The following is a 13650-nucleotide window of genomic DNA, read 5'->3' as shown; positions in this document are numbered from 1 at the left end:
TAAAAATAAATACCTCTGCCAATGAAAATGGAGCTTGGCCCTCCACAGCAAAGGACTGCCATCTTCAGCGCTACTGGTGTATCCTTCAGGGCTGTTGCGGGCACACATGAACCCGGTGGGGTAAGATTTGGCTACTGCACATGTGCAGCAAACGAAATCTCGTGTGAAAACACATGCGCAATCAAGATTTCAGTGAATTTCGCTGATATTTTTTGCTTCCCTGCGCATTCTGAAAATGGCTACCGGAGCGTAGGACGTGACTGTTCCGGCAGAAGCCCATCACTGGCCCTCCCGTTTTTACAGGTGGAGAGTTGTAGGAGACCCTCACAGCCGAAACAGTGCTAGGGAGCCCGTTTTTGCTGGCAGAGTACTCGGGTTATCACAAGTGCTCCCAACACGAGTGATGTCAAGTTGACCATACCCCCGCTGCCACACCCCCAAGTCAAATGCAACCTTAATGCAGCCCTCAATTAAATAAAGTTTGACATCAATGACCTAGAGTAGTGATGGCAAACCTTTTTTCCTCTGTTAACTCCCGAAGTGCCATTGAGGAATCTGTTCAGTTTCTGAGCCTGAAGAATCAGACTGAACTCATTCACATAGTTTTACAACTATAATTGAAATGGAACCACTTTATATCAGGGTTGGCAGCCAACTTTCTTACACTCCCCAGGAGGGGAATAGGATTCAAAAGCAATGGGGAAAAGGGAGGCTGGGTTGTTTTTTTAAAAAAAAAACAAACCTCAAAGATTACACGATCCTAATCAATTGTTGATTACTGTCTTATCTTCATTGTTTTAAATGGCACACTTTTCCTTAAAGCAATTTCTACATGGGTAACAGGACAGTTAACAAATCTGTTTCTAAGGTTTCTTCCCAGCCGAATCTCTAACCCTGGCTTTTAATTAACATTGCTCTTTTCCCAGTCTGTGGGCCCCCAGATATGATTACGCTAAGGATTATGGGACTGGAACAGTGGACCACCCAGAACAAATCAAGTCGAGGGAAAGCGTTTTCATAGAATGCAAGATAAACAACTACTGAATGATTGTAGTGTCTCAAAAGCTGCTCTTCAAAGAAGAGGGGTGGCCGGTGGTAGGAATTTAGGGATTTTACATTGCTGGGGGGAAAAAAATAAAGGGAACACTTAAACAACGCAATATAACTCCAAGTAAATCAAGCTTCTGTGAAATCCAACCGTCCACTTAGGAAGCAACGCTGATTGACCATCATTTTCACCTGCTGTCGTGCACATTCAGCTTTGTACAGAACAAAGTAGTCAACGAGAATATTTCATTCATTCAGATCTAGGATGTGTTACTTGAGTGTTCCCTTTATTTTTTTGAGCGGTATATTTCTGCCCTATTTTATTGAATAAATCACAATTGTCTGAGCATATAAATACATAAAAAGAAAGTATCTACTGCAAGTCACAGGACAAAAGCACCCAGCTGTCTTATGCGTTTCTTCCCAGGTGGCCTTCAGCCATGCCAGTTGCTAACACGATGATGACGGGGAGCTCTGTCCCCAAGGTGGAGAGCAAGCCTGAAAAGATTGTTTGCAAAAAAATTGAGAGGTAAGTATTCTTAATATTCTGTTTGTGCTGATTTCCAAATGAGGGAAGGGGATTTAGGCAGTCCTTGTTTAATGCCTGGTCACTGACAGCTGTTTGAAGTTACGACAGACTCCCTAATAGTTACTTATAACCTTCCTTCGAAGTTATGACTGACACAATACACATACATACACACACACATACACACCCTGTAGCCATGTACAGTGGTACCTTTACCTAAGAACACCTCTACTTATGAATCTTTCTAGCTAAGAACCCGGTATTCAAGATTTTTTTTTGCCTTTTCTCAAGAACCATTTTCCACATACAAACCTCAAGCCTCCAAAACTGTAACTGGAAAAGGCAGGGAGAAGTCTCCGTGGGGCCTCTCTAGGAATCTCCTGGGAGCAAACTGGGCCAGAAAAGGCAGGGAGAAGCCTCTGTGGGGCCTCTCTAGGAATCTCCTGGGAGGAAACAGGGCCTCCACCCTCCCTGTGGTTTCCCCAATCGCCCGCATTACTTGCTTTTACATTGATTCCTGTGGGAAAAATTGTTTCTTCTTACAAACTTTTCTACTTAAGAACCTGGTCACAGAACGAATTAAGTTTGTAAGTAGAGGTACTACTGTAGTCATATTTTGGGTGCTTGACAATTGGCTCAGATGTACAACCATTTATGTTACCTCATGGTCCCACGATAGCATCGTACAGTGTTTTTTGCTGGGAAAAAATGACCATTTGAGAAAATGAATTTCCTTTAACTGTCAGGATTTGCTTAATGGCTGTGGAGGTTCATGTTACAACTATTGTAAAAATAGTCATAAAACCGAGGCCACATGAGCCACTTAATGACTACCATGACTTACAACCAAAGTTTACAGCTCAATTGTGGTTCTAAGTAAAAGACTACTTACTCCCCCCCCTCCCGGTACTTCTTTTGTTCAAAGATACTTAGCCAAATTTTAAACTTTGCCAGAAATATGCATAGATCAGGGAATAGGTTCCTGCACTTTACAAGTGCATTTTGTTGACCTCACTTTTACTAAGGTGCTAGTGGGGGATTTATTTTATTGCTTTGCATGAGGGTAGGAGATATCTAATCTCCATATTTATTTCTGCTGTACTGTCATTAATCATGGCTTTAGAAGCTTATCCAGGACATATAATAGGGAAGAAGAAAAGAAATTTAAAAGAGACAGTCAAATTTATTCATACCTTTTTTTTTAAACCAAGAAACCTACTCTGGATTTTGGAAGCTTCGCTAGAAATACAAGCCCCCTTATTTCAGTACTGGCCAAACATATGTCTGTCTCAGGCCTTTTGTTATATTACTATGTTTTAATTACATGTGCTAAATTGATATTTTTCTGTTACTCTGACAGCAGCTTTTATTGTTCATATTTAGATATGAAACAAATCCCTTATAAATTCTAAGCTGTGAAAATAGTCATTTTGCATATAATTTTGTTGGCTATAAATAGGACACAAATCTTAACAATGTAATAATAAATAATAAATTGCCATTTAAAATCCTTGTGTTTAATATTCCCGCCTTTCAATATATCAATTTGAGGATGAGGTTTTAAGAAACTCTCAGCACTCTATTCATCTCTGGAGATACCTATCATTAGTTTTAGCCTCAGATAATAAACTTTTTATTAATAAATAAATAAATTAAGTATAAAGGTTTCAGCCTAGCTTAAACATACATTTGACGTCCCTGTGCTTTAGTTATTATGTGTAAAGGCATGAGTAGTGTCCATACAAATATTTTCTTAATATAGATAACTCATCGAGGACCTCAAAACTAAGATCTTACCTAGGATGACTTTTCAGAAAGGAAGGTTTTTTAAATAGTTTCCTGATTCACTCAAGTTAATCAGCTAATATAGAAAAGGGGGAAAATGCCAAATATTTTTACGTTGAGAAATGAGAAATGTATTTATTTTGTCATGAGCTTTGATGTGCTCAAACAAATAGAATAGAATAGAATAGAATTTTTATTGGCCAAGTGTGATTGGACACACAAGGAATTTGTCTTGGTGCATATGCTCTCAGCGTACATAAAATAAAATATACATTTGTCAAGAATCATGTGGTACAACACTTAATGATTGTCATAGGGGTCAAATAATCAATGAAGGAGCAATATTAATAAAAATCTTAGGATATAAGCAACAAGTTACAGTCATACAGTCAACATGGGAGGAAATGGGTGATAGGAATTATGAGAAAAACTAGTAGAATAGAAGTGCAGATTTAGTAGAAAGTCTGACAGTGTTGACAGAATTATTTGGATTTATGGATTTGGATAAATGGATTTATGAAAGAATAATGTATGTTGCTTTAAGGTGTTATTGGACACTTTGGTAAATAAATGAAGTGTGCTAAATGTTCACGTTTTACTGAAAATATAGGAAAGCACGCCTCTTTCAGATCAATTTAGATTACTGGGGAGACAATTTAAAAAAATGCAGGAAAAACTAATAATTCTACGCTCCTGTATCTTTTAAGTTAAAGATTCATGTTATGCATTTAATATTCAACTGGATATTAAATCCAGCTGATGGCATTGTACTGAACGATGAATGTTGTGAGCCGCCCCGAGTCTGCGGAGAGGGGCGGCATACAAATCTAAATAAATGAAATGAAATGAATGAATGAATGCCAACCTGTATAATTCTTCTGACCCTTGCCCTTTTCGCCTAGGATCAGGCTTGCAAGTCTAAATAATCCAGCTGCAAAAACAACATTTTGGGGTGGGCTTTCAAAGCATAATTGGTCGAAGAGTGTTGCCTTCCCAGCCAAGCTACTGCCGAAAGCAGAACTAGATTCCGTGGCAGACAGCCCACGGGAAACCGTAGAGAAACCGATGCTGGATCCAAGGCTGGACTGTTTTCAGCAGAATATGCTAAGTCCCAAGATGATCATTGGAGATCCCTCAGTCGATCTCAATGTGCGGGAGAGCGGCAGGATTCTCAGGAAGCAAATGGGTGGCTGTCAGAACCTTCGGTCTGTTGGGAAAGTCAGCTTGAAAAACAAGCCTTTAAGCATCAAGGACAAGATTTCTGAATGGGAAGGAAAAAAGGAAATCCCAGCTCCCGTGTCCCTGTTGAAGGAGGACGACCAAAGTGCTAAAGAGGAACCCAGTCCAGTTTTGGGTGCAGTGGATAAGATGGCCAGGAATAGTGTTGCAGTGAGAGACGTGGATAATAAGAGGCTCCCAAATTACAAAGCGCCAAGCAAGGAGGATGAGAGGCCTGTCGGAACTTTTAAAAACGCTGGGCAGCCTGTTGCAAAGAAAGCTGATGTGAAATCAAGGGAGGAAGAATGCAATGTCAATGTGGGCAAATGTACCGAGTTGAAGGACGGTAAGAAGGAAATCCAGAAGGAGAACCTGTCGGTCTTGAGCCAGGTCAAGAAGCTGGAGCAGGCCTTGAAGTGTGGGTCAGCTGAAGCCCAACCCCAGCTACCAGGCACTTACTATTCTCCACACTGTCTGCAGGAGAAGACAGCTGAGGATCAGGAGCCGTCCGAAGGCCAGGAAAGTACCAATCGCCTAGAAGTAAGCAAGTGGCTCCTTGGCTTGGACACTGAACCCAGAGAGCCAATCTTTGGGACTTTGGAAAAGGTGAAAGCGTCTTGTGTGAAATGCGGATCTCGCAATGAAGAGAATGTGTACATGGAGCCTGGCTTACCAGAGAAGAAACCTTTCATCAATCCGCTTCCTAAGCCTCGGCGGACTTTCAAACACGAAGGTGAAGAGGGGTGGATTCTGCCTGCTCGGAATAAGAGGCTCCTACCCCCTCTCCCTTCTATTCCTCCCCCTCCTCTGCCTTCCTCGCCTCCCCCCTCAGCCATTAGTAGAAGACTGAGGAATGGAAAGCTTAAGGCTAACACAGATCACAGGTATTACTGTATATTGATTATATCAGTTTCTCTTGATTTTTGTAATGAACAATATAATTTTTATGTATTCTGCTAGAAAAGAAAAACAAAATGCAAAGGTACAATATATAGAATAGAATAGAATAGAGTAGAATAGAATAGAATAGAGTAGCTTGCAGCTTTCTGGAGGACTGTAAGTAGCCTTCTGTTGACCTCATAAGAAGAGGTGGAATTAATTTCTCAATCCTTTTTATGAAGAATAAGAATGAAAATAGAAGACGAGAGGAATAGAATAGAACAGAACAGAATAGAATAGAATAGAATAGAATTATTTATTGGCCAAGTGTGATTGACACACAAGGAATTTGTCTTGGTGCATATGCTCTCAGCGTACATAAATGAAAAAGATACATTCGTCAAGAACCATGTGGCATAACACTTAATGATTGCCATAGGGGTCAAATAAGCAAAGAAGAAACAATCAGTATTGATAAAAATCTTAGGATACAAGCAACAAGTTACAGTCATACAGTCCTGAGTGGGAGGAAAAGGATGATAGGAATGATGAGAAAAAAACCTAGTAGAAATAGAAGTGCAGATTTAGTAAAACATCTGACAGAGTTGAGGGAATTATTTGTTTAGTAGAGTGATGGCGTTCGGGAAAAAAATGTTCTTGTGTCTTGCTTGTCTTGGTGTGCAGTGCTCTGTAGCAACGTTTTGAGGGTAGGAGTTGAAACAGTTTATGTCCAGGATGTGAGGGATAAGTAAATATTTTCCCCGCCCTCTTTTTGACTCGTGCAGTATACAGGTCCTCAATGGAAGCCAGGTTGGCAGCAATTATTTTTTCTGCAGTTCTGATTCTCCTCTGAAGTCTGTGTCGGTCCTGTTAGGTTGCAGCACCAAACCAGACAGTTATACAGGTGCAGATGATAGACTCAATTATTCCTTTGTAGAGCTGTATCAGCAGCTCCTTGGGCAGTTTGAGCTTCCTGAGCTGGCGCAAAAAGAACATTCTTTGTTGTGCTTTTTTAATGATGTTTTTGATGTTAGGTGATCATTTTAAGTCTTGAAATATGATGGAACCTAGAAATTTGAAGGTCTCTACTGTTGATACTGTGTGGTCTAGTATTGTCTACCACCATTTCTACTGCTTTGAGTGTATTCAGTTCTAGATTGTTCTGGTCACACCACAAGGATAGTTGTTCAACTTCCCGCCTGTATGCGGATTCATCATTGTCTCGAATGGGTCCGATCACTGTTGTATCATCTGTAAACTTCAGTAGTTTAACAGATGGATCGTTTGAGATGCAGTCATTAGTGTATAGAGAGAAGAGAAATAGTGAAAGTACACAGCCTTGGGGTGCAGCTGTGCTAATTGTACATGTATCTGATGTGATTTTTCCTAGCTTCACCTGCTGCTTCCTGTCTGTTAGGAATATGTGGTACATTGCTCAACAGTAGGAACTATGTGAGGAATCTAGGAGTCATAGTGGACAACCATTTAAATATGAGCCAGCAGTGTACAGCAGCTGCCAAACAAGCCAACACAGTTCTAGGCTGCATTATTTATTTATTTGTTTGTTTGTTTGTTTGTTTGTTTATTAGATTTGTATGCCGCCCCTCTCCACAGACTCGGGGCGGCTCACAGCAGTGATAAAACAATATGCAATAACAAATCTAATATTAAGAGACTAAAATAACAATTTAACAGTAAAAATCTAAAAAAACCCATTATTTAAAAAGCATACACACAAACATACCATACATAAAACTACATAGGCAAGGGGAGATGTCTCAGTTCCCCCATGCCTGACGGCAGAGGTGGGTTTTAAGACGTTTACGAAAGGCAAGGAGGGTGGGGGCAATCCTAATCTCTGGGGGGAGCTGGTCCCAGAGGGTCGGGGCTGCCACAGAGAAGGCTCTTTCCCTGGGTCCCACCAGCTGACATTGTTTAGTCGACAGGACCCGGAGAAGGCCAACTCGGTGGGACCTGACCTGCCGCTGGGATTTGTGTGGCAGAAGGTGGTCTCGCAGATATTCTGGTCCAGTGCCATGAAGGGCTTTATAGGTCATAACCAACACTTTGAATTGTGACTGGAAACGGATCGACAATCAATGCAGACTGCGTAGTGTTGGTGTAACATGGGCATACCTAGGGAAGCCCATGATTGCTCTCGCAGCTGCATTCTACACGATCTGAAGTTTCCGAACACTCTTGAAAGGTAGCCCTATGTAGAGAGTTCATTAAGAGAGGGATAGAATCAAGATCACGTGAAGTGTTAATACCACCCTATAAGGCATTGGTAAGGCCACACCTGGAATACTGCACTCAGTTTTGGTCGCCACAATGCAAAAAAGATGTTGAGACTCTAGAAAGAGTGCAGAGAAGAGCAACAAAGGTCATTAGGGAACTGGAGGCTAAAACATATGAAGAACGGTTGCAGGAACTGGACTTGGCTAGTTTAATGAAAAGAAGGACCAGGGGAGACATGAAAGCAGTGTTCTAAATATCTCATGGGGTTGCCACAAAGAAGAAGGAGTCAACCTATTCTCCAAAGCACCTGAGGATAGAACAAGAAGCAATGGGTGGAAACTAAGCAAGGAGAGAAGTATCTTAGACCTAAGGAGAAATTTCCTGACTGTTAGAACAATTAATCAGTGGAAGAGCTTGCCTCCCGAATTTGTGAATGCTCCAACACTGGAAGTTTTAAAGCAAATGTTGGATAACCATCTGTCTGAAGTGCTGTAGGGATTCCTGCCTAAGCAGGGGGTTGGACTGGAAGACCTCCAAGGTCCCTTCCAACTCTGTTGTTGTTATTATTGTTATTATAAATAGGGATATCCTAGTGACCGATTAGGTCCCACAGAGTTGGCCTTCTCCGGGTCCCGTCGACTAAACAATGTCATCTGGCGGGTCCCAGGGGAAGAGCCTTCTCTGTGGTGGCCCCGACCCTCTGGAACCAGCTCCCCCCTGAGATTAAAATTGCCCCCACCATCCTTGCCTTTCGTAAACTCCTTAAAACCCACCTCTGCCGTCAGGCATGGGGAAACTGAAATAACTTCCCCAGGCCTATATTGTTTATGTATGGTGTGTTGTGTGCATGTTTTTAAATTATGGGTTTTTAGTTTAAATTATTAGATTTGTATTACATATTGTTTTGCTACTATTGTTGTGAGCTGCCCCGAGTCTACGGAGAGGGGCAGCATACAAATTTAAATAATAATAATAATAATAATAATAATAATAATAATAATGATGATCCACTGGAACTTGTGCCGGAACTACCATTTACCAGTGGCAAAGAACTGGTGGGATCATAAGCCCAAAAAAGTGATCGAAAATGAGCAAGCAAAACTACTGTGGGACTTCAGACTTCAGACTCACCGAATTCTGAAGCATAACACACCAGATATTGTGATCATGGAGAAAAAGAAAGTATGGATCATCAACATCGCAATCCCAGGAGACAGCAGAATTGAGGACAAGCAGCTAGAGAAATTAGTGAAATACGAAGATCTAAAAATCGAGCTGCAACGACTCTGGCATAAGCCATTGAAAGTGGTCCCAGTGGTACTTGGCCCGCTGGGCGCAGTACCAAAGGATCTCAGCGGACATTTGAAAACCATTGGAATTGACAAAATCTCCATCTGTCAATTGCAAAAGGCCGCTTTACTGGGATCGGCAAACATAATTTGCCGCTACATCACGCAGTCCTAGGTGCATGGGAAGCGCCTGACTGGTGATGAAATACGAAATCCAGCATAGTGATCTTGTTGGCTGTGTTGTACTGACATAATAATAATATTATATATATTATAATATATTACTACTACTACTATTGCAACAATGACTACTACTACTACTACTACTATTACTACTACTATTATTATTATTATTATTATTATTATTATAAATAGGGATATACTATTTAATCTACTTATACCGTGCTACTAAGAAAATGAATCAAAAACCTCATGAACAGATAGATTTGGAAGAGGGATTGGGAAGGAATGAGAGGTGGATTCATACAGATATTCTGGGAATTGATCCAAGGCTAAAGAACAGGGGAGAAGGGGATGGGGTGAGTCTCAGAAGCAACCAGGTATTTTCAGATAGACAGATGCAAAGCGAAAGCCCTATGTAAGAATCTCTTGACATATTGGAGAAAGGAAAGCCATAGCTTGGGAGATTTAAGATCTGAAGGTTGCTTACTGTGACATTAAAATATAAAAATACATGGGGTTTTTTTCTCTCTCTCCAGTAATTTGCCTTATTGTATTCTTTTGAGATATCCACCTTTTTCCCCCCTACCACTTCTTCTGCTCTTTTTAAATAAATGCCTTAGGAAGTCCTATGAATTTGAAGATTTGTTGCAGTCCTCTTCTGAGAATGGCCGAGTGGATTGGTACGCTCAAAGCAAGATGGCCCTAACCCGCACTTTATCAGAGGAAAACGTCTATGAAGATATTCTGGGTAGGCGTTCTAGAGATGTAAAGGAACTATGGTTATCTCAGTGCTTGTACGTTTCTCTGTGGATGTGTGAATACTTAGCGCAAGTGTAGAAGATATTTGGACTTCAACTCCCAGAATTCCCCAGTCAGCAAATGTTGGCTGGGGAATTCTGGGAGTTGAAGTCCAGATATCTTCAAGTTGCCAAGGTTGGGAAACACTGTTCTAGAAGATAAGAGCAGTAGAAATTACAATAATGCTCTGTACGGGTAAGAATGGGCAACCAACAGTTTCCCTGGTATTGTTGAACTCTTAATTTCTGCAAACCTGAGTGTTGCTATGCTAGAGCCGGGGTGGTGCAGTGGTTAGAGTGCAGCACTGCAGGCTACTTCAGCTAACTGCTAGCTGTAGTTCAGCAGTTCAAATCTCACCACCGGCTCAAGGTTGACTCAGCCTTCCAACCTGCCAAGTTGGGTTTAAAATGAGGACCCAGCAATATATGCTGAACTCTATAAACCGCTTAGAGAGGGCTGTAAAAGCACTATGAAGTGGTATATAAGTCTAAATGCCATTGCTATTTGGGACTGATCAGAATTCATCTGGAAAGCTAGATGAAACCCACACAAGCTAATATGCAAAAAGAACAAAATACATTATTTCAATGGTGTGTGTGTATATGTCAAAACAAGGCAGACATTAGCATGTCCCTGATCTAAACGTAATCCATCAATTTTGCTAGTATGTAGTAATTAACACATTCTAAGCAAATTGTGAATCCTCACCCAAAACTAAAGTAATAGACACAATGGAATGAAATGTAAAAATCATTAGGCAAATAGCACATTATACTGATTGACTCATAATATGAAATAGAGATTTTTTTTAAAAAAAGTACTCTTTGATTAATAAGTTGGAATAGGTTGAAGCAGTAAACCGTATGCTAAGTCCAAAATAAGCAAATTGCATTATAGATTTAATATATGTGAATCCAACTTCTATGTTGAATTGGGCTTATGAGAAGTTGAACATTTCCAGCTTATAACACACCTTTCGCACAGTCTCCTACTTTCAGTATGTTTTAGTACTTTATTTTTAATATTTTCTTTTCTTTCACAACTATCCTTCAATTTTCCTTTCCTTTTCCCCTCATGCATCTCCAGTTATGATGTTGGCATTTGCTACTGATGCTCAGGTATGACCACTCTTTAAAAACAACGACGAATGAAGAACAATTGTTGGATCCTGGTTTAAAAGCTCATTTTGGACCAGTCATTCTCTTTCAGCCTCAGATGTTTTTTGGGGGGTGGTGCTGGATAAAATTGGTTTCTCATTGTTCTGTCGAGCTCTCTGGTAGAATCCTCCCGAAAATTCACAGATACAAATTTCAGACACACACATGTTTGAAAATTTAAAACAATGTTCTTTATACTGAAAATTCAAATAAACTAAGCACTCTTTTTGTATAGCAAAGAGCACTCGTCTCCAAACAAACTGGTAATTTGTACAAGTCCCTTATCAGTTCTGAGATACTTAGCTTGCAGCTGTGAGGCAATTCACAGTCTTTCTTCTTTCACAAAGTGAAACACACTTTGCTCTGGTTTAGTTTCAAAGCGGGAGAAAATCAGCACACAAAAAGTCGAAGTCAGCAAGACAGGCATGAAACAACGATCAGATAATCCTCCACAATGACCAAACCCACAGGCTGCTATTTATAGCAGCCTCACGAATTACCACAGCCCCACCCAACCACAGGTGGCCTCATTTTCTTTGATAATAATCTCTCAGTTGTTGCTGCCTATGCATCGCTCTCCACATGCATGGCTGTATCATTAACTCTTGTTCCGAATCCAAGGAGGAGCTAGATAATTGATCTCCTTCTGAGCTGTCTGCCACACTCTCCTCCTCCCTGTCACTCATGACCTCTTGGTCAAAGGAGCCTTCATCATCAGATTCCACCGGGAGCAAAACAGGCCTGCGGCATGTGGATGTTTCCCCCTCATCCACAGTCCTTGGGGCAGGAGCTGGGCCAGAGCTAACCACAACACTCATGGTGCCAACTTCTCATCAAAGCCAACTTTCTGCAAAGTTGAATGCATAGTTGTTCGTTAGATTAAGCTATTTACAAATTCAGAATAAGAAACTACTGTAATGATTGTGATGTAAAAGTTTGAATAGCTTTCTGGTTGAATTATTGTTATCTTTTTTAAAGGTACAGTTATCAGTAAGATCCACAGAGATATGACTCTTAAAAGGTGCAGGTGGAAATAACTCCACAAGTGAACAAATACCCTGATTATTCTAACATTCAGGTTGTGTCCTTCAACTATCTTAGACTCTCCTAAGTAGCCATCTGAATATGTATCTGAAAATAAAGAGAATTCACTTTTACAAAGCATAAGAAGGTATTAAAAATCTGGATAAGATAGATAGATTTAGATAAAACTCTTTATTGGCCAAGTGTGGTTGGACACACAAGGAATTGCTACATATGCTCTCAATGTACGCAAAATAAAAGATACATTTGTCAAAGATCATAAGGTACAGCACTTAATGATAGTCATAGGGTACAAATAAGCAATCAAATCATATTAGGAAATATTATAAATTCTGAGGATACAAGTTACAGTCATACAGTCAGTAGTGGAAGGAGATGGGTGATAGGAACGATGAGAAGATTTAGATTTCCACAGACTTAGTAAATAGTTTGACATTGTTGAGGGAATTATTTGTTTAGCAGAGTGATAGTATTCGGGAGGAAAACTCTTCTGGTGTTTAGTTGTTCTGGTGTGCAGTGCTCTATAGCATCATTTTGAGAGTAGGAGTTGAAGCAGTTTATGTCCAGGATGTGAGGGATCTGTAAATATACTGCTCAAAAAAATAAAGGGAACACTTAAACAACACAATATAGCTCCAAGTAAACCAAATAAATTTTCAAATCATGCTGGTGGCAGTTTATGAATGATATAGACCCTCATCCTGCCCACAAATGTTGTTTCCAAATACTTAGGAAAACGTTGCATTTTGTTTCATATGCATTTATTGCCTTGGTTTTCAATTCCAGATTTACCAGCAAAAGAAAACCCCTATGAAGATATCGAGATAAATAGCCATTGCCTAGGGAAGAAATGTGGCCTGAACTTTCCAGCATCACCTTCTTCTATTCCTGGCACACCCACAAAGGTAACCTGGTCCAATCTGAACAGCCACTGCCCCCCAAGATGTATATTTTGACTGTTATTATGAAGACACACAGTGGTCAGAAAATTGATACCTTCAGGGAAGAAAGTGACTAATCCTTTGTTCAGCTTGGTTTCCCATCTTGGATTAATTCCCTAAGGGAGTTGATTCTCCCACCCCCAGCTAACTGAATTTGGTGACTTCAAAGCAGTGTTTCCCAACCTTGGCAACTTGAAGATATTTGGACTTCAACTCCCAGAATTCCGCAGCCAGCAAATGCTGGCTGGGGAATTCTGGGAGTTAAAGTCCAAATGTCTTCAAGTTGCCAAGGTTGTGAAACGCTGCTTTAAAGGAATAAAATTAAGCCTTCCGAATCATTATGATTTTCTGGATTTAGAAACAGGACACTCTGAACTTATTCTTACTTTAGATATGTATGGATAGTATTGCCTATTCGTAACCCTAAAGATATTCTGTAAGGCCATATATCACATTTCTAGGGTTGGCTAGAAAGTGGAAGTTTGGAAAGAACAGGAGACCTTTTTACCTGTGAAATCATTTTTTCTGACTATGAGCTGCTG

The 13650-nt window shown here is 40.3% G+C and overlaps 1 protein-coding gene across 2 annotated transcripts in view; it reads left to right on the top strand.

Moving 5' to 3' along the window:
* The window catches only part of DENND2A (DENN domain containing 2A), a 93883-nt gene that overhangs the window by 34586 nt on the left and 45647 nt on the right, over nt 1–13650 (top strand). For both annotated transcript variants that reach the window (XM_070756337.1, XM_070756336.1), the window contains exons 2-5: nt 1475–1576; nt 4264–5463; nt 9789–9916; nt 12954–13072. In XM_070756337.1, coding sequence (XP_070612438.1) covers nt 1488–1576; nt 4264–5463; nt 9789–9916; nt 12954–13072 — 1536 coding nt within the window. In that variant the 5' untranslated portion in view covers nt 1475–1487. The remainder of the gene's footprint in view (nt 1–1474; nt 1577–4263; nt 5464–9788; nt 9917–12953; nt 13073–13650) is intronic.

This window comes from Erythrolamprus reginae, chromosome 6 (genome assembly GCF_031021105.1).
Source record: "Erythrolamprus reginae isolate rEryReg1 chromosome 6, rEryReg1.hap1, whole genome shotgun sequence".
NCBI lineage: Eukaryota > Metazoa > Chordata > Lepidosauria > Squamata > Dipsadidae > Erythrolamprus > Erythrolamprus reginae.
This window is presented reverse-complemented; position numbering and strand designations above follow the sequence as displayed.